General features: G+C 44.7%; 1 protein-coding gene across 11 annotated transcripts in view; it reads left to right on the top strand.

The window, feature by feature from the left end:
- ARHGEF12 (Rho guanine nucleotide exchange factor 12) overlaps window positions 1–19,901 on the top strand; it is a 99,166-nt gene that overhangs the window by 52,749 nt on the left and 26,516 nt on the right. For 7 of the 11 annotated variants that reach the window (XM_042851887.2, XM_042851889.2, XM_042851891.2 and 4 more), the window contains 21 exons: window positions 108–165; window positions 929–1,107; window positions 1,663–1,740; window positions 2,359–2,478; window positions 3,571–3,705; window positions 5,489–5,560; window positions 7,344–7,436; window positions 8,092–8,202; window positions 8,562–8,660; window positions 10,110–10,152; window positions 10,594–10,699; window positions 11,355–11,492; window positions 12,009–12,041; window positions 12,996–13,110; window positions 13,632–13,737; window positions 14,082–14,294; window positions 14,709–14,841; window positions 15,154–15,189; window positions 16,958–17,145; window positions 17,816–17,962; window positions 18,745–18,830. In XM_042851887.2, the coding sequence (XP_042707821.2) occupies window positions 108–165; window positions 929–1,107; window positions 1,663–1,740; window positions 2,359–2,478; window positions 3,571–3,705; window positions 5,489–5,560; window positions 7,344–7,436; window positions 8,092–8,202; window positions 8,562–8,660; window positions 10,110–10,152; window positions 10,594–10,699; window positions 11,355–11,492; window positions 12,009–12,041; window positions 12,996–13,110; window positions 13,632–13,737; window positions 14,082–14,294; window positions 14,709–14,841; window positions 15,154–15,189; window positions 16,958–17,145; window positions 17,816–17,962; window positions 18,745–18,830 (2,289 nt within the window). The remainder of the gene's footprint in view (window positions 1–107; window positions 166–928; window positions 1,108–1,662; window positions 1,741–2,358; window positions 2,479–3,570; window positions 3,706–5,488; window positions 5,561–7,343; window positions 7,437–8,091; window positions 8,203–8,561; window positions 8,661–10,109; window positions 10,153–10,593; window positions 10,700–11,354; window positions 11,493–12,008; window positions 12,042–12,995; window positions 13,111–13,631; window positions 13,738–14,081; window positions 14,295–14,708; window positions 14,842–15,153; window positions 15,190–16,957; window positions 17,146–17,815; window positions 17,963–18,744; window positions 18,831–19,901) is intronic. The other 4 variants (XM_008164532.4, XM_008164533.4, XM_065569013.1 and 1 more) reach the window with 2 other exon arrangements.

Here is a 19,901-nt window from a genome sequence, read left to right as displayed (position 1 = left end):
TCTGAGTTGGTGTTGAGACATGATGAAGCAGTTTCTCCAAGGTCAGAGACCAAAAAGTTTAATGCTCTTCCTCTCTTCCTCCCCCCCACCCCCCCATCCTCCCCCAGGTGAATGGGACTCTTGTAACAAACTCAAACCATGGGGATGTGGTGAAGCTGATCAAGTGTAAGTCAATGCAGGTTGTTGCTTATTTTCAGTGCACTCCTTGAAACCATTAAAGGGATGACCGTTTAAGAGGTCAAACTACCAGTTCAGCCATCAGGCAGTTACTAGTGGAGTCAAGCTCTGCTATTGACCATTATTCCACCTGTCTGATAGTGCTGAGTGCGTTCAAAGTAGAGATAGTGAAGTGGAGTTTGAAATATCTTTGAGGGGCAGGGGAAGGTTTAATCCATACTTCAGCAGATATGGAATTTTACTCTTTTCTACCATTGTCCAATGGCTGAAATTACCCTACCCCCCACAACCGATCTCCTGCATCTCCCCTTGTTTTGCCTCTCTAATGTCAGTGCCTTTGTATGTCACTAATAGTTGTCATTCGAGCTGTATCTCCTGCAGATTGTCATAAAGGGATAGTGGAGTTGGGCTGGTTCCTTCATGCAGGAAAGGGATGTTACTAGTTCTTCCCAATGTAGCCCATGTTAATTCTTTGGTGACTACAGACATGTATCTTAAACATACATTTGTCTAGCAGACTAAAAAAAGTATTTTGTCACTGCTTAACTGATTTTTTGGGGCTACCTGAAGTTTAAAAGCAATCTCTCGAGTGGAGCTAACAGCATTTTCAGGCTCTTTGGTGTGAGTAAACACCATTGGACAGATTAACAGATGAAGTATAGTCCTGCTGCTTGTCTCTTGGGGACAGAAAGGGCCATGAATAGTCCAATGTAAATGTATGTGAAATGCAAATTGTTCTTTCTCCGCACAGCGGGTTCCTATGTAGCTCTCACTGTGCAGGGGCGCCCACCAGGGTCGTCCCAGATTCCATTAGCTGATTCTGAAGTGGATCCAGCAGCATTTGGGCATATGTCTCCCATCATGACATCTCCCCATTCGCCTGGCACATCTGGAAATGCAGAGAGAATTACTAGCCCGGTGCTGATGGGGGTAAGATTCAAATAGGCTTTTGGAGCAGGGTTGATTGTGCAATGGGAAAATATGCTAATGTTCAATCTCTGGAGACCTATTTTCCATTCTTGATCAAATGGAACTTGTATTCATAGTGGACACATGCCAATGGCAAAACTACCATTCAGCTAAGCATCATGTCTTATTTGAGAGAGCAGGGCTGGAATAGCAGGAGGGCAGTGCCGTCCGCTTTGAGATTTGCTAAGAAAATTGTATGATGAATGTTTGCACAATGGCCGGCTCTAGCAGTGGCCATCATTCCAGAACGTTTATTAGCATCCAACTGCAAGAGAAACAGGGGTTTAAGGACGAGAAAATGAGTAACTGATTTGGGTGAATCACTTTTAAGAAAGAGTTGTGGCAACTGTGTTCGGATAGAGAGGCGGGTGGATACGGTCAGTGTAGGATAATGACCTGAGGAAACTTAAGAACCCATTTGGAAGGGTTTGTAGAGATTCTATATTTAAGATGGGGGTGAGTGAGCATCTCCATATTTTCCTTTCCAAGTCATTAACATTTCTCCATTTTTCCCAGGAGGAGAACAATATTGTTCACAACCAGAAAGTGGAGATTCTGAGAAAGATGCTGCAGAAAGAGCAGGAGCGGCTGCAGGTACTGGAGAGCGGGGTCTGCAGAGGGAAGAGTTGAAAATAGAGACCAGCTTTTGAATCTTTCATTAGTACTGTCTTGATCACTTTCCATGTGGTCTGTAACATGACTGCCTAAGAGATTGCCTCTATCCCAGCACAACAGCAGAGACCTGTCAAGGTGCTCATGCTTGACAGTTGAATGCTTAAGAGTGGAAGAAGTCTTCTCTTCGGGAGGCTTCTATGTGCATCTCATCCCCTCTGGTCTAATTCTGAGAGATGTGAGCATCTGAGAGTCTTTTGGAAGAAAACAGGAGTTGTGGGTTTGCAGCACTTCTCAGGATTAAGCTCCAAATGTGCTTACCTCTGGCTATGGTAGAAGGTGCATCTCTTTAGTTGAGCAACTGTGTGAATGTCTGTCTGAATACGGCTATGACGGGGAATTTTTTCTTACAGTTGGGTCGGGGAGAAGAGGGAGGACCTCTATTAATATAGGTGCTGTAGCACCCAGTTGCAACAGCAAGGGATGTACAAATAATTCCATTTAATAGACGTATCACTGATATGCAGATGAGTCAGTGACTGCAGCTCTAGACGTCAGTGTTGCAGGGATAGCTCACCAAATGCTCATTAAACTTTTCAGTCCTTGCAAGAAGATTACAGCCGAGCGCCCACCTCGCGCCTGCTTAAGGAGATACAGGAAACTAAGAAGCACATCCCTCAGCTGCAAGAGCAGCTGTCCAAAGCCACCGGCTCTACTCAGGTAATGGGAGTGTTGAGAATCCTGTCCGTCAACTCCAGCTGGACATGCTGTAGGGAAAGCTGTATGTGGGTGGGAGCAGGGTGTTCCCTGCCATGTTCTTGCCAATTTCCACAAGCAGATCTGCATCACCTACTTTCAGGAGCTGTCTAGATGCAGGCATAAGTGACTTTTTTTTTTTAATTGTTATTTGCAATTAGGCTCACAGAAGTTGATAACTTACAGGTTCTGTATATGGTGGATGAGATAGTTATAATGCACCGTTGCTCTGTGTCCTAGGAGATCGAGAGGCTGTGTTTTAAAGCAATAAGATCTAATTGTGTGTTAGTGATTTGATCTCTAACTTATTTCTGTACCTTAAGTAAAAGTGAAATGAAATCTGTAAAATTATCCTATGGACTATAACCAGGTTCAAAAAAGAACTAGGGAAGTTCATGGAGGACAGGTCCATCAATGGCTATTAACCAGAATGGACAGGGATGGTGTCACTAGCCTCTGTTTGTCAGAAGCTGGGAATGGGCAACAGGGGATGGATTGCTTGATGATTACCTGTTCTGTTCATTTCCTCTGAAGTACCTGGCATTGGCCACTGTTGAAAGATAGGATACTGGGCTAGGTGGACCTTTGGTCAAACCCCAGTATGGCCGTTCTTATGTTTGTTCTTATATCCTTATAGTTAAGAATAAATTAGTTGAAGCTCTAAAATAGAAAGTGTCTTTACTGAAGGGATTTTTTCCCCATTGCCTGTTGACCAGTAGAAGCAAATTTTTCCCCATTGCATGTTGTAAGGCTGTTCATGAGCACCGTGCTCTTGATATTATTGCTTAGAAAAGCATCTACCGCCACTTAAAAAATTTGGAGTTTTATAGATCAAGCAGATTAGGTCAAATTTTGAACCTGCTAATCATAGAGTCATAAAATCATAGAAGATCAGGGTTGGAAGAGACCTCAGGAGGTCATCTAGTCCAACCTCCTGCTCAAAGCAGGACCAACTAAATCATGCCAGCCAGGGCTTTATCATCATAAGTGTTCTACTCCTTAAACACCTCATTGCCCTGCTTCGGGCAGTCTCTTAATACATTTTCTCTTTCTTAGGATGGAGTTTTGGCCTCCAGATCTGTGACGGAGTCACTGCAGATCAGTGAAGTAGAGGCTGAGAGTGGGGATGGGCTGAGCAAAATAGACTACAGCAGTGGTGACGGCTCCCGGCCGAACAGTGACATTGCTGATGTGAGTATAGGGTAGCTCCGAAGCTCCACCTTTGTCCCTTTTGCGTTTTGTTTTTCCCATAATGGGTTTTAGGTTGACAGCTCTGTCCTCCATGTGTTATGCATATGTTCGCTCTCTCACGCACACAATACTAGGACAGCGCTTTGAGGGATGTACCAAAGACCCTGTTGTGAGGAAGCTTGCAGTGCTAGTCTTCCCTGAGGCACTGGGGAAGGAAAATACCATGTTTTTCAGGGTTGGGTTTTCCTGGCACGTTCCCTGTTACCAGGCTGAGAAAGATGAATGCCAGTGTCTTACAGAAATGAGACAAACTACAGTATCTGGAAGAACACGTTAATGTTCCGTCTGTGGTTAGAATGACTCAGACAGTCACAGGGCAAGTTGCCATGAGTGTGAGGAAAAGCATCACTCCTACCAGATACACATCAGTCATTAACCAGTAGTTAGTCTTTTCTTTTATTAATCCATCAGCTAACTATCTAGGTACTAATAAGACCCCATTGCTATAGTGTTTTAGCACCTAACCTTTAATTAATGCGTTGTCTGGTTAGTACTGGGGAATTGGGACTGGGGCTGTTATAGAACTTATGGGCCATTTTTCTGAGCTGTGTATTGGGGATATGATGATTTCTACCTCCTAGTGGGTTGTGTGAGGTTTGATAGTTCTGTAAATAATTTGATATCCCTGAGAGAAAACTGCCATGCAAAATTAATCACGTAGTTGTAGTCTGAGTTTCCGGTTTTAGGTTTATATGAACAAAATCTCACTGAAATGTAAAGTTGAAAGAAGACTTTATAAAAACTCTAGACAAAAGCTCCTGAAACAGAAAATCTTTGCAGAATTGAAAATTGACTTATAGAGGGGAATGGTGGGCCGTGGGGCTCTCGCACCCTTACAGGGGAGCTGAGCCCAAGAAATGCAAGGCTTTGAAGGGGGTCTGTTTTTATTAATGACAGCCAGCGGTAGTCACACCTATTATAGTTAAGGTAGCAAATGAGTTTCCATTATCCCCTTCTGTTTTCATAGGCTTCAAAATCTTCACCTATTAAGTGGAAGGCCATTGTCATTAAGGGAACTGTGGCATGGGTTTCTTTTAATTTTGCGGGGATCAGGGAAGAGTGGGAATCGTAGTGTTGTTTGATGCTTGAAGAATCTCAGCTGCCCCCTCTCCCTTTTCTTCTTGATTATTAGCGATGATGTAGGAGTCTAGCTGGGTGGGGTTTCAATCTGCAATTGGAAATTAAAGGAACAGGGACCAGAAAAAGATCAAGATAGTCGGTTTGCTCCCTCTCATTTTTATGCAATATAATAGTGGTTTTCAACCTGTGGTGCACAGACCCCTGGGGATCTGCAGACTATGCCAAAGATTTCCAAATGGGTCCTACCTCCATTTGAAATGTTTGACGTCCACAAATGAAAAAAGGTTGAAAACCACTGCAATGTAACATCAGTGAGAACTGCATTTTAAGGGGACTAGGCAGGGCAAAATTACCATTTGAGGTAGTAGCCTTTGTAATGAAAGAAATTCTGTCAATATTTTTAGCTTAATTTACTCAGTTCCTTTCATGTGTCCTAGAAGCATATTAAGTTACTGGTTTTAGATAGTGTGCCTATGGGTGTCTATTTAGGGTTTAACTTTTCTTGACTATTTCTGGCAGCTACTTAGCAATCCACTGAATGTGAGCCATGTAAAATTTGTCTGTTACTCAAGAACTTGCTCTACAGTTCTTATTTGTCTGAGTCTGCTGATACTCACCAGAATTGCCCTTCCTTCCTTCCCAGAGTCCCCGGAGTGGCCTGAAGGAACGGATTTCCCTGGAGGAGAGTCCAGATAAGAGTGAGATTCAAGATACTGTGAGTCCAAAAGCAGCAGTGTGACCATAGCTGCTGCTGCTTCTGTAATGAGTCCATTAAAATCTTTTTTTTCCCCCCCTGTTGTCTAAATGGAACACAAATTGACTTTTTGCCATAGAAAATAAAATGCAATTAAGAATTGTGCAGGAAACTTCAATTGGCCAAATAAATATTTATGGAGCTTAAAAGGGGGGTCCATTAAAGGATCAGAAGTATATAATCTGCCGCAAAACAGCTGTCTCTCAAATGGCTGGAGCTGGCACCTATGTCTGTATTCCTTCAGCCCCGCCCTAAATGGAGGAAGGCTTTCTTGCCTTGGGACACTCAATCACTGTGTGACTGGGACCTCAGGGATGTCATTGTGAATGGGGAAAAGAAACTTTTGTCAGCAGTAGTTATTGGTTATTCGAATGAATAATTTTCCCGAGGAAGAATTCTAAAGGGTATGCCTCTCACCCATTAGTTCTCAATTGGTTCCCAAATTGTGGTGCATACACCGCTGGCGATATGTCCGCTTGATGCTCCTTCACTTCGCAACAGTTTAAGAGGGTGATACATGAACTGATATAGTTTGCAAAAGGAACAGGAGTACTTGTGGCACCTTAGAGACTAACAAATTTATTAGCGCATAAGCTTTCGTGGACTACAGCCCACTTCTTCGGATGCATACAGAGTGCATACACTCTGTATGCATCCGAAGAAGTGGGCTGTAGTCCACGAAAGCTTATGCTCTAATAAATTTAGTCTCTAAGGTGCCACAAGTACTCCTGTTCCTTTTGTGGATACAGACTAACATGGCTGCTACTCTGAAACCTGATATAGTTTGGGAACTGCTGCGAGTCAAATGCCCCCATTTTCAGAAAGAAGTTGCTAGGCATATACCACCTCACAGCATGCCTCGTTGGAGGCATTCTCACTTTGATGGGTGACGTTCAGAGAATACAAAAACAGGCCATTCAATGTGGGTTTGAAACCTATTAACTGTGGCTTTTCTGAGCATTCTTATCTTAAAAGGGGAAGATCCTAATGTCACAATTCAGGAACCTGCATTTCCCCCTTGTGGTCCAGCAAGGGCACCCACTGTAGGCTCCAGGCTCCTCAGCTGACAGCTCTCTTGCATGGGGGAGGGGACAGGGGGGGACGGGACCTGCGCCACTCTCCCTCCTGACTGGAGTATTTCCAGACTGCACAGCTCCCTGCTTACACTTCGAGTTCCCCAGCTCAAAGCTGGCCTGCTTGTCTTTTCTCCTCACAGACAGTAAACTGTAGAATTGCCATAGTTAAGATACCACATAGCACTTTATAAGCAAGCACATTTATTCTTAAGGTAAATGCATTACAGAAAAATTATAAACAATAAAAGAACCTACATGCATGCTAATCAGCTTCCCAGAGATCGCCCCCTGACTCCAAGGGCTCTGACCAGTGTAAAGTCCTTCAGACTCCACCCCAGGGGTTTTCTGTGGTCACAAGTTCATCACAGCTTCAGCTCAGAACAAGGGCTTTTGTTCTTCTGGTGCCTCAGTGGGCCAAAGTCTTTCCAATCCTTTCCTTAGGATTGGGGCCCTCCTTGGACCAGGGGTCCTGTCCATTCGCTGCATCAGAAAGAAGGCCTGGGTCAGTTTAAACTCGGGCTGTTTGGTCTAAAGACCAGACTGAGTTTCAAAAGAGTGACTGTTTAAAAATGAAACTGTCATAATCTCCTTATAGGTGGTTGCCAAAGAGAAACCTTCCCTGAGACATTAACCGCTCTCTGCATTTTTTTTCTCTCTCAACACCTCAGGATTCTCAATCCAGTATTGGGAGTCCCTCCTCCCGCATGGCACCTCAGATCATCGGAGCAGAGGATGACGACTTTGACACTGAACAGGAGCAGGTGGGTATCGCTCTTCTCTGTCACAAAGCCATTTCTTTGGGATGGGACACAGCTGCATCTAAACACTTTCCTTATGCTTCTGTTATGACCACGTCATGCCATATTGTTAGCAGACAGTTCTTGTCTAGTAAACTTTAATAAAAAAAAAAGAAAGAGAGAGAAAAGAGAGGATTCATTGTCACTGTTGGCCCTAACTAACGGCAAATGGCACTTTCAGAGTTTGCGCTAAAATAGTCTGTGATTTTTGTTATCCTGTCTTTTTCCCCATAACTTTAACCTCACCAGAAATTAATCTGCTTTATTGTATTGCCTAGCTTTAATTGGCTTTTTGTAAGCTGCAGTGTTGCTTCAGCAGTGATCTCTTCTAATACCTTTGTACTGAAGGGTTTTAATAGTAATTTGCTCTTGATTCTGTTCCATTATGTCTTGTGTGAAAGTGTTTTCAAGTACTAAACTGTATGGAAAAGACCAGGAAGTGGGCTGATGCTGAGCTGTTCCTGAAGGGCTAGAATGGCAGTCCATGAGTCGTGGAGTTAGGCTGGTTCTGCTCTGTTGCTTACCAAAGAAAGGAGAAGCCATTCGACTGGGAAGAAGCCTTCCAGGTTTCTCACAGGCCTTTGTGTGCAATTGAAATGGACTGTCTGTGTCTTTACAGATTAATGGGCAATGCAGCTGTTTCCAGAACATCGAGCTGCTGAAATCTCGCCCGGCTCACCTGGCTGTGTTCCTGCATCATGTGGTGTCCCAGTTTGACCCAGCAACGCTGGTAAGATGTCACTCTGGAATGGTTCTGCTGGGCCAGATTTACGGGGTTGGCCTGAGTGGTCTGGAGTCACCTCTCTTTTAAGCAACATAATCCTGGATAGTGCAGCTGCTTTGGCAGTGAGAAAAATGAAGCTCTCTTCGTGTGAAGGTTCACCTCTCACGCGTGTGTCAAGCTTTTGAATAAATGAAGGGAAATGTCAGATAAATAAAATGGCCTCTAAAAGTATTGATTCATCTCTTCAGCACAGCCATGTTACAAGTTCTTCGCCAGTAACTGGAGTTTTGAGAGGCTTATCTCCTCTGAACATTTGGGGGGAAATTCACAGGTAGAAATTCACTCTCTCTCTCTCTTTCCTCCAGCTCTGCTATCTTTACACGGACTTGTACAAACAGACCAACTCCAAAGAGACTCGTCGTGTCTTCCTTGAGTTTAACCAGTTCTTCCTGGACCGAGCTGCGGTAGGTTCCAAGACAAGTGTGCCCTTTTGTCTCCCCCTGCAACCACTCTGAAGGAACTGATTTTACCTTACTCATTCTGATGTGCTGGAGAGCTCTTAGAAATGCTATAGGCACTGTGGAACCTTCGTTCGTATCCAGGCCGGGTAGACCTAGCCTTCTGTTTTCTGGGGTAAAAGCTGTTGTCTGTGGGGGTCTTAAATACCAGAATACTGTCTCTCTTCCTGAAAGATCACATGACCGGTTTCATAAGAGTAGGCCAGAACTCCCTTCAGTCCCCACTCTGCGCATATTGTAAAGTATTCTGCACTCCAGTTATTTGGTGATTTCCAACCTACAGGTGCTGCATTTCACTGGCGCTGTGTGTGTGTGTGTGTGTGTGTGTGTGTGTGTGTAACTAGAGCTTCACAATGAAAAGCACTACAGAAATGTACTGTGCACGTGCTCTTTGTTGCTATGGATTAAAGCTGATACAGCCTTCTCTCCAGTGCCTCAAACTTCTGGGGGTTTACATAGTGTTTCATCTATTGCTCGCAGCCATTATACATTATATATGGCTTCCCTGTTCTTTATCATTTGTGGTCTATCAGGTTGAGATTTACTTCTGCCGAGTTTAAAATGTATGATCATTATTTATAGTTGAGTAAACTGAAACGACTCAATGGCTGGATTGACTGTGCTGTCATAGCATTGCCACCAATGCTCAGAAATCTGAAAACGGAAGTAAGATTTTTCAAATGTAATTAAAAAAAAAAAAAAATCAAGTTAGTCCTGGTTTTCTAACCTTCCCCCCACCAAAGCTGTACGCAGGCAGGGGCACTTCTTCCATATGTCTCCTGTAACTACTGTAGTTCCTTGTTAAAATCTTAGCACTGAAAGTAAGAGAATAAAGCTGGCCACAACCTCAGGACTCTGGAAACCCCCTGATTTGCGAGCAGCATGTTCTTTGATAGGAAGTGGAATGAGTTTGACATCCAAGATAACCCGGGGCAGTCATCCGTTGCTGTAGAGTTGGATTCTGCCGCTTAAATTGATGCGACAGTTGCACAAAATTCCCACATTAGCATCTGTTTTACAAAGACGAGGAGCCTCTATTTTTTCCATAATGGATAAGACCCATGGACAGGCTCATCTGATATCCTGCCTGAAGCAGGGGTCTGTACCACATGCCTTGGAGGAAGGTGAAACCACTTCCATGATGCACCTAGTAACAGTGCAATGCTATCTAAAATATCAGTTGTAGGAATTATTTTGGGGAAACTCTCTGGACTGTGTTATACAGGAGTTCAGACTAGGGGTTCACAATGGTCCCTTCTGGCCTTAGAATCTATACGTCCTGAGCAGAGGGAATTGCCTTTGTGACTCCTGCAAGTGCTCCGATTTGATCAGCCTATGGGGAGAGAAGAGCCTGTCACGTATGGTCTCACTCTTATATTTGTTTTCCTTTTTCAGAATCTGAAGGTTCCAGTTCCAGATGAAATATCTATTGATCTAGGTAAGGTCCTTTTATACTGAGTGTCCGTTGGCATAGATCCTACTGTTTGAGACAGTCCTAATGGATCTCTTAAAGAAATCTCTCTGGGGGTATGTCTTCAGGTGTGTGTTTGATACCTAGACAGTGTTGCATGTCAAACTTGGAGAGACAGGTAGGTGGTCGTGTTGGTGTTTGATTGGGAAGAACATTCTATACGCTCTGGTATATGGCTAGATGGGAGGCGTGGGCACCTACATCTTGTATTTGTTTAGTGTGATATTGGGTATAGCCAATGCTGTTGGCGCTTAATGCACTTTCACGTGGCAGACAGCAGGAGGTAAAAGGTCACTGCTACGTAGACTGAAGAGCTCATGTGGATGGCTTTTTCCTAATACAGAGTAACTATTGTAATACAGTGTTCTAAAGTGAAACCCCGCCTCTTCTTCCTCCCTTCACCGGCAGAAAAAAGAAGGCCAGAACTCATTCCAGAGGAATTGCACCGCCATTATATCCAAACTATGCAAGATAAAGTCTATCCAGATGTCCAGAGGCATCTGGAAGATTTCAGGTATGTAGACTCTTTTTACTGCAGTTTGTACTGAGCACTAAACTTCATCCCTGCTCAGAGTTAACATTCTGTTAATATGGAGGGAAGTTCAAACTTCCAGGACTTGGTAATTCGTCTTTGGCCTAGATGAATCCTTCATGTTAGCAAGTCACTGTGGGGATACTCTAGAATTTTGGAGCTCACTTGCTCCTCTGCTGTGTGTGGTCAGAGCAATTGCATGGTAATCTGTGATTGCTTGGAAGGACAGCCCTGGGCTCTTCAAATGGCTTCTGTATTGGCACAGACACTGAGTGCACAGTGCTCAGATCAGACTTCCTCTCTTCCTTGGCCATTATTGCCCGTCTCCGCCTCTTCCTATGTGGGGCACAGCTTATTGTACAGCAGTCTGGCTGCCTCCCTTGACCTCAGAAGAGGCTACAGTTTCTGAAGCTGTATTTGCAGTTTGTGAAGCCTCCTTGCTCCGTGAAGTGGTATGGGCTCTGCTTTACTGCTTGGGCCAATGATGCACAGAGGTGAAGTGACTTTCCCAAGGCCATGTAACATTTTGGTAGGAGAGATGGGACTGGAACTATCTAGCATTCTGAATGCTGGGAGGCCATTTGTTCACATCACCCAGGTATGTTATTTCATGGGGTTATTTTTTCTCCTTATTTAGACAGAAGCGTAGCATGGGATTGACGCTGGCCGAAAATGAACTGACCAAGCTGGATGCAGAACGTGTCCGTGACCGGATCACGTTGGAGAGAGAGCGAGCGTGTGCGGAGCAGATAATTATCAAAATTGAGGAGGTGTTGTAAGTAGCAGCGTGTGTGAATGTGGGGGTAACATGCAGACTGTCTTCTATCCACTCAAGGCTTGATGAGAGCAAAGCAAAGGAGTTGAGAACTGAAAACAATTCAGGGTCATCACCTTTCCCCTCCTCCCTAGTTTGCTTCTGGCAGCTGTTGGATTACCCATCAGTATAATGGTGGCCATCCGAGAATGAATCCAGAGCAAATATCCCCAGATAGTCTGCAGTGGAATTGCTTATTCCTGGAATACATATTAAATAGCAGCTCCAGGGTTTCTGTTCTTGGCCTCTCGAGTGTCAGACCCAGAATTTTTTTTAGTTGGCTCAAAGAAACTTGCAGCCTCAGAATTGATTTTTAGAAGAGCTGCTGGCTTCTCCCTATGGAGTTTGGCTGGGATTTGTTAGGATTCAAGGAGGAGGCACTATATAAATAGGTGCTGTCGTGCTGGATTGTTTTGACTGTGAGTGTTTTTGCTTGGGATTGGTTTGTGTTCTTTAAACTGTCTCTCTCATTTTCAGGATGACTTCTCAGCCTCTGGAAGAGGACAAGAGGTAATGTACCAGTTTTGTGGAGTTTGCATGTGGACTAAGATCACCTCACCTAAGTGCTGTCGCTTGGCTCCATGTATGACTTTTGCTGAGCAGGACAAGATAGCCCTCTGCTGGCTGTAGCAGCAAACTTCATTTTCTAGATGTGCTCTCCGTCGGAGATCAGTCTGGATGGAGCCTTACTGTATCGGGGCAAGTTTTACTGCAGCTGAGACTTAGCTGCATTGTGGTATTACTAGTATGTTTACTGTTCTAGAACTTCTGGAAACATTTTCTGAATAATTGCCTAGATGTTACAGAGCAGTGGTTCTGAACCTTTCCAGACTATGGTACACCTTGTAGCAATCTGATTTGTCTTGACGTTGCCTCCAAATTTCACCTCACTTAAAAACTACTTGCATTCAAAATCTGACATACAGATACAAAAATATCACAGCATGCTATTACTGAAAAATTGCTTGCATTCTCATTACCACCATATATTTATAAAATAGATCAATTGGAATATATATATTGTACTTACATTTTGGTGTATAGTACAATCAATCCATTATCTGTATGAAATTTTAGTTTGTACTGACTTCACTAGAGCTTTTTATGTAGCCTGTTGTAAAACTAGGCAAATATCTAGATGAGCTGATGTACCCCCTGGAAGATGTCTAAGTACACTGAGGGGTACGGGTACCCCTGGTTGAGAACCACTGCTACAGAGGATGTATCAGTCAGCAGGTATCTGCGACTATATTTTGCACTTGCAAGAGGACAGGTTCTATGATGGGCAAGGTGTTTTCTGGTCTCTTGTGACTGTCACATCAAAAGGAATTGGTGCCCCAATGCCAGAGAAGGATTTTAATTAGAAAATCAGTTGTTAACCTCTGTATGCCAACTTGTTAATTAAGAGGCTTGCCAAACTCAGTTTTTACCAGTTGCCCTCTCTCTCTTTCATCTGTCTTGCAGTTCAACCATGCAGTATGTGATTCTCACCTACATGAAATATTTGGGTGTGAAAGTCAAGGAGCCCCGGAGCCTGGAGCAGAAACGTGGACGTATTGGTTTCCTGCCAAAGATAAAGGTAAGAGTGGCACATCCGGAGTCTGTGGCCAACCTTCTCAAACGTGAGTGCCTCAAGTAAGACTCCATACTTAAGCGCCTAAATATAAGTGGCCATGACTTCCAGTGGTGCTGAGTGTCTGCAGCCTCCATTGACTTCAGTGGGAGCTGGGGCTGCTCCACACTCCAGTGTGTCAGGTGTCTAAAGATGGATTTAAGAGCCTATGTTTTGACACATTAGCTTTGTTCCTCTCTCATTTGGCTGCCTGACTCCTGGTCACCCTCTTCTCATACTTCGAGTCCTATAAAAGCTCTGGGTAAGGAAATGACCCTTAGAAACCACTCCTCTCTGCTGGAAATCGAAATACTGTTGTGAACTGTCCTGCGCTGACAGAGAGGGATAGGGATAGACCAACTGGTGTGAATAGGTCTCGACCATCTTGAACTTCTAGGATTCTGAGGTAGTAGCAGGTATAGTTATAACTGACTCCCGAAGAAATGAGTTACTCATTTGGTTTTTCTTTGGTTGCGGATTAACCACAGCAAAGTATAAAGAAAGAGAAAGAAGGGGAGGAAAAAGTGAAGAGGAGAGGCTTCCCCAGTATCCTGGGACCACCACGGAGACCAAGTCGCCATGACAGCAGTGCAAGTATGTTGGACTGTGGAATGTGCGTTCTGCTTACTAATTGTCTGTCTGAAAAATCAGTTGGTCTCTGCACCCATCGTCACCCTATGTCCCAATGAGACTTAAAATCTGTTTAGGTGACCTCCACAATGCACAGAGTACTTTAGATGTCAGCTAAAGAAACCCTCTGAACAACATCCTCGTATCAGAGCTTGAGTAACCATTCGTTAACTGGAGACTCATTGGGTTTGAGATGTGATTTTAAAAAAAACAAAGCAAGCTAATGAAATTATTTGTTGAAATCTCTCTGAGGGTTTCTGGAGACAGGAAGGCCTCCAGCAATCTCTGTCTGGTCTGTCTCTGTTCAGTTGGCAGGGCCATGGAAATTCAGAAGCAGCGCCATCCAAAGCACTTATCCTCAGCCTCTTCAGTTAGTCCAGAGCCGCCAGACTTGGTCAAGATGCGCCAGAGTGGGTCCTCCAGTGATGGTACAGACACTACATGCCCTCCTGCCAATCCTATGTCTCCTTTAGCTATGGGGCCCTTTACCTCCCCGGAGGGAAGCAAGGACAGCGAGACAGGTGAGAGGATGCTGGAGTGGGGAGGGTTAAAGGCTGTATTGCGGACAGGATGTGCAAATTGCCATCCCATTGTAAGAGCATGTTACTAACATTGAGGCCCTTAGATGCTGACTCTTCGTGTTCAGTGATCTGTGCTGAGTTATGTCACTGGGTCCTTGAATGTGGCTTCCAAATTCTGTATTGTTTGATCATCCTGAGGAAGAAATAGCCCCAACTTCAGTGCCCAAGTGCCCAGCCCTGCAAAAACAGATGAATGCAATGTTAAATGCTTCTCTGTTAAGGATTCTTTCTTTCGACGATCAGGAATTGTTGGGTTTATTTTATTTTTGTCCCCCCTCAGCTTCCAAGAGAGCTCTGAACACTAGTTTTGTGTTTTGATCTTTCCTGGAAACCCTTGACCGTTCTCTTTTTCAGGCCCCAAGCAGTCTGGAGATGCTCCACCTCCTAGTGACTCTATGGATGGCACGCCCCGCACACCTAACACCATCTTTGATTTCCCATCCCCTCCGCTGGACCAGCTGCAAGAGGAGGAAGGAGAACTTGATAGGTATTTATGGGCACAGGTTATTTGGAGCTGGGAAGGGTGTAGCAATTATATTGGGTCTATAGAACAACATTGGCAGCATGGCCTATTTTGAACATTTATTCGGGGCGGGGTGAGGGGAGAAGGGGGGGAGAAACTTGAGTTTCCTCCCACTATAATTGTACTAGAAGACTCTCTCTTCAGCACCAGGGCTAGAATGTCAAGTTTGGCTAGAGACACAAACCAGTCCTTAAGATTTCACTCTGGAGCTCCGCTGAATGGAATGAAATCCCATTACTCAAGTTAATCCTGTAATGTGTTGTGTTTTTTGTTTAGATTAGCTGACTTGGGAACACCAAAACCTTTCCGAAAGTGAGTATGGCTGTGAACTAGTGGAACTAAAGACGTTACTTTACTTTATGGTAATACCTGATGTAGCACTTTACAAAGGAGGTCAGCATAGTTATCCCCATTTCCCACAGGGTGGTGACTGAAGTATGGAGAAATGAAATGACTTGACCAGGTGCACTTAGCAGGCCAGTGGCAGACCTGGGCTTTGAACCCAGGTCTCCTGAGTGCCAGTCAAGTGTGCTGTCCACCAGGCCACATTCTTATAAAGTAGAGCTCAGTGATATTTGTAATCTGTCCCTGTTCAAAATAGCTTCAATGACCGTCCTAGATAATAGTACTGGGTAGTGGGGTTATTAATACCCACGTTGTGAAGCGCTGTGTGATGTCTGGATGAAAAGCACTAATTATTGTTACCACTGCTTATAATGGTTGGATCGGGAGTTAAGAATACTGGGTTCTGTTCCTACGGGTATGTCTACACTGGCAAGTTTCTGCGCCACAAGTTATACCACTTTTATTAAAACGCTGTTGCCTGTTCACACCGCGTTCCTTGTGACGCTGGAGCGCATCCACATTAGCAGCTCTTGCAACGGCAAAGAAAGCAGTGCATTGTGATAGCTATTCCATTGTGCAACTGGCCGCCAGGTGCTTTGAGAGGGGTTTGCAATGCCCCATGGGGCAAGCACAGCGTCACATGATACAGGTTTCCCAATCCAATTGTTCCATGGGCATCCTACTACCAGGGCCGGCTCCAGGCACCAGACGAGGAAGAACGTCCCTGGGGCGGCCCATTGAAAGGGGCGGCACATTCCAGCCCCCCCCCCCCTTTTTTTTTGCTTGGGCCAGTAAAAAAGCTAAAGCCGACCCTGCCTACTACATTGCCAGCTGCTTTTCACCTGCAGTGTGTGGGGGAAAGTGTGTGACAGGGAGGGTGTGGGTGTATGGAGGGGAGAGACTGTGTTTTGGGGGACAGAGTTTGTCAGCATGCTGTCTTGTAAGTTCAGACAGCGTCAGGAAGCAACCAGTCCTGAGGCAGGGGGAGGGGGAAACCCCGACATCAGCCCCCGTCTTTCTCTCGTGCACACACATGCCCACCTGCCTCTGTGTTCAACAGCATGAGCATTCCACATTGAAAGGGGAGGGGCGCATGTCTCCAGGCAGCCAAGTTAAAAACAATGAGCAGAGCGGTCACTTGAGGCATTATGGGACAGCTCTGAAGGCCAAATTACAGCACAGAAAGCAATCAAGTGTCTACACTGGCCATAGAGCGCTGGAGCCTCTGCACAAATAGCCTTATGACTCTCATTGAGCTGGGGTGTGTGGTGTGTTTTTTGCAGCGCTGCAACTGGGAAGTTTCTGTGCACAAAGTGGCTCGGCACCATGTACACATCTGCAGTTTGAGCGCAAAAAGCTGCTTTTCTGTTTAGAAACTTGCCAATGTAGACAAGCCCTAAATCTTTGTGGTAGTATCTGCAGATGGAGGGAAGAGATGATTTTCCTCCCCCCCCATCCCCCTTCTGCTGTCTTACTATGTAACCTTGAGCAAATGACTTCACCTCTGTGTAGCCATGTCGTAAAATGGGGATTATAATACTCAATGCAGAGGGTGTTGTAAGAGTGAACGCTAAGCCTTAGATAAAGGTCTCTGTAAAAGGGCTAAGTACCAAACTGCATCTGTAACCAGAAGGCTTCTGGCAGCTTCCCTGAGTATTTCTTAACATTTTACAACTGTTTCTCCCCCCCCGCCTCCACTTTGCCGTTTTCTTCCCTGTGTCGGTGCTTGAATCAGAAGGCGTCTGACTGGCGTGTTCTCTCTCTTCAGGATGGACAGTGTGGGCTTTGGGGATATTCAGAGCGAGGATGAGCTGTTTGATTTTGACACTGAGACTGATCCTCCCAACTGGCAGCAGCTGGTGAGCCAAGAGGTGCTGCTGGGGCTGAAACCCCACGAAATCAAACGCCAGGAAGTGATTAATGGTGAGTTCACGGGTGTCTCTTTGCTGACCCACCAACTCCTGGAACCTTCAAACTTCAAGCAGGTGCAAACTGCTGGTATAGAGTTGATCTATCAGTAGGTAACATGCAGAGATGCTAGACTGGCTCAGTCCCAAAGCAGAGCAAGCAATTTTATATGGCAAAACAAGGACCAGCTTACAGCATGCTTGGAGGAGTAAAGAGGCAGAGAGGACTATATACTGCTTGCTGGAAAAAGCAGGATCTAAGAGAATGGCTCCTATCCCAGCACGCTCATGGAGACTTCACCTTGATCTCAAATCATACAAGTCTACAGAGCTCTGTGTGTGACTGAGTGAGCTGATAGGTGTTAAAATTTACCCCAAGTAGATGGTTAATTCAGTAACAAGTTTGCTTCCTTGCACGTTCCTGTATCTAGGGTAACGGAGCATGGTTTCTGATTTCTTAGTACACCAGAATCTGGGCCAGCAAGGACGGCACCGATGAGGGGAGAGATTTTTGCAGATTCAGGTTCCTGACCCCAGAGTTAATACGTGCTCTCTAAATTGCTTAATTTATTAAGTAACTCAATTGCTGGCAGATTCTGGCTTCCTGCTATGGACAATGTTGGAATCCACACACTGTTCCTGCGTTAAATGAGTAATAATCCCGTATTTCTCTTCTTCCTCTTCAGAGCTGTTCTACACTGAGCGAGCTCACGTCCGCACGCTGAAGGTGCTGCATCAGGTCTTCTACCAGCGTGTACTCCGTGAAGGCATCCTGACCCCCTCTGACCTGCGCAAAATCTTTTCAAACCTGGAGGATATCCTTCTGCTCCACAGTAAGGGCAGATGAGGCACCTTTCAGCTCTGCTAGCCTCACGACAGCAGTGATGGATGCACACATCTGAGATATGCATACTTGCATCAGCAAGCATGTATAAGTATATCGGCACATAGTGAGCATCCACACACAGCACTTGAATTACGTGCACGCAATCATTTCACACTTGGTTTGCAAGCATATCTGTTGCCAAGGTGCCAGATACTCTTGTTCTCGTCCACATCCCCAAGCTGTCTTGAGGTGATGTACGCTCCCTTTTTCATAAACAGAGCAATACTGAGATGAATACTCATAGGCACGTGCGAAAAAACTAACCAGACAGGTGCTGCCCAGGAGGATAATAGGCAGAGGGCTACTAAAAGGAGCAATATATATTTGGATGCTGATGCTTCTGAAAAGCAGGGTTTCCTAGTGGTTAGAGCAAGGGACTGTTATTTAGGATTCCAGCTGTATCACCGATTTTGGGCAAGCCACTCGCTGTAACCTTACTGTGTCTGTTTCCCCACATTTTAAAATTAGAATAGCATTAACCCTCTCCTCCTTGTGAAGTAGACAAAGTAATGTTGGGAAAATTCTTGGAGTGGGTGGTTATTGTTCATTCTTATTAATGATTCCTGTTTATCAATATTAGCCTACCATCTAGCACTTCTCTAGTTTCACTTTAATTTGCCGGGTGATTATTGCAAATCCAGTCTCCTTTTTGGTTTGTTTGCATTTTGAAATAAATGACCAATTTAGATCATATTAATTATCCCTTCTTTTGCCTTTTTCCCCCTCCAGCTGGTTTGAATGATCAGATGAAAGCTGTCCGTAAACGGAATGAGACCTCTGTTATTGATCAGATTGGGGAAGACTTGCTAACCTGGGTAAGATGAATTTCTTTTTCTCTTTGTTCAGAAATGTAAATATTCCTGAAAGTGAGAGTCCAATAACCATAGTAAATAAAGCCCCAGGGAAACCAGTGTAATTCGCACCCACCAAGAACGTAATATCTGAAATTGGTTATTTCTGTGGCGCTGATATGGAGGTGGGGACACAGGATGGTGAGAAGGTGGAGGGAGCTCAACATGGAGTTTTTGCGGAGTGCTTTATCTAGTGGAGTGCTTTTTATTCAGTTAAAGATAAATACGTGAGTCATTTCTTTAAAGGTGACCTCCTTAGCGGGGAAAACTTGTCTGCCTTTTTTGCTTCTTTATTATGTGTGAAGGACAGAAAGGTAGGTGTGTGTGTGTGTGTGAGAGAGAAAATGAATGGCTTTTGCTGGGTGGTCGGATTACTTATATTTTTACCTTGGAAATATTGAGAATATAAAGTATTTCTGCTGGAGGATTCATAAAACTACTAGACAATTGGAGTGGGAGTTTCCTCAGACCCAAGTGGAAGGAATTGGGAGTGTTTGAGTCCTTCAAAAAATGCCTGTATCCCGAGGGTCAGACTTTCTGTTGCTGTCTTGTGAAACCTGTTTAATTTAGAGTTTCCGAGTTTGGCTAAAACTCCTTCCCTTTTCAGTTGTTGAGCTTTCAGTCTCTTGTGAGGTGTTCATCCCACCAAATCTCCGTTCCTCTAGCCAAAAGAAGGCAACGTAGGCCTAATATTTCAGATGGAGGGAAGCCCCAAACCTTTTGGGTCTCCTCTGTATATTGTAAAGAAGCAAAAAATTGCGCACAAGTTCCTTTCCTTTGCAGGTCACCTTTTAAAGTGTGTGGATGGAAGGCTTGGAATGTCAGCAGGCTGGGCATTTTTCACCATTCCAATGCAGTCCCTTGAGATTTTTCAGCTGAATGGGCAAACCCAAAACAGGAATTCATTCCAAGTAGTAGGCATTTTCAGGGAATCTGTGGCCTTTTCGACACTTCCACTTTATAGCGCTGCAACTTTCTCGCTCAGGGTGTGAAAAAACACCCCCTGAGCACTGCAAGTTTCAGCGCTGTAACGTG

The sequence above is a fragment of the Chrysemys picta genome, chromosome 16 (assembly GCF_011386835.1).
Source record: "Chrysemys picta bellii isolate R12L10 chromosome 16, ASM1138683v2, whole genome shotgun sequence".
Lineage (NCBI taxonomy): Eukaryota > Metazoa > Chordata > Testudines > Emydidae > Chrysemys > Chrysemys picta.
This window is presented reverse-complemented; position numbering and strand designations above follow the sequence as displayed.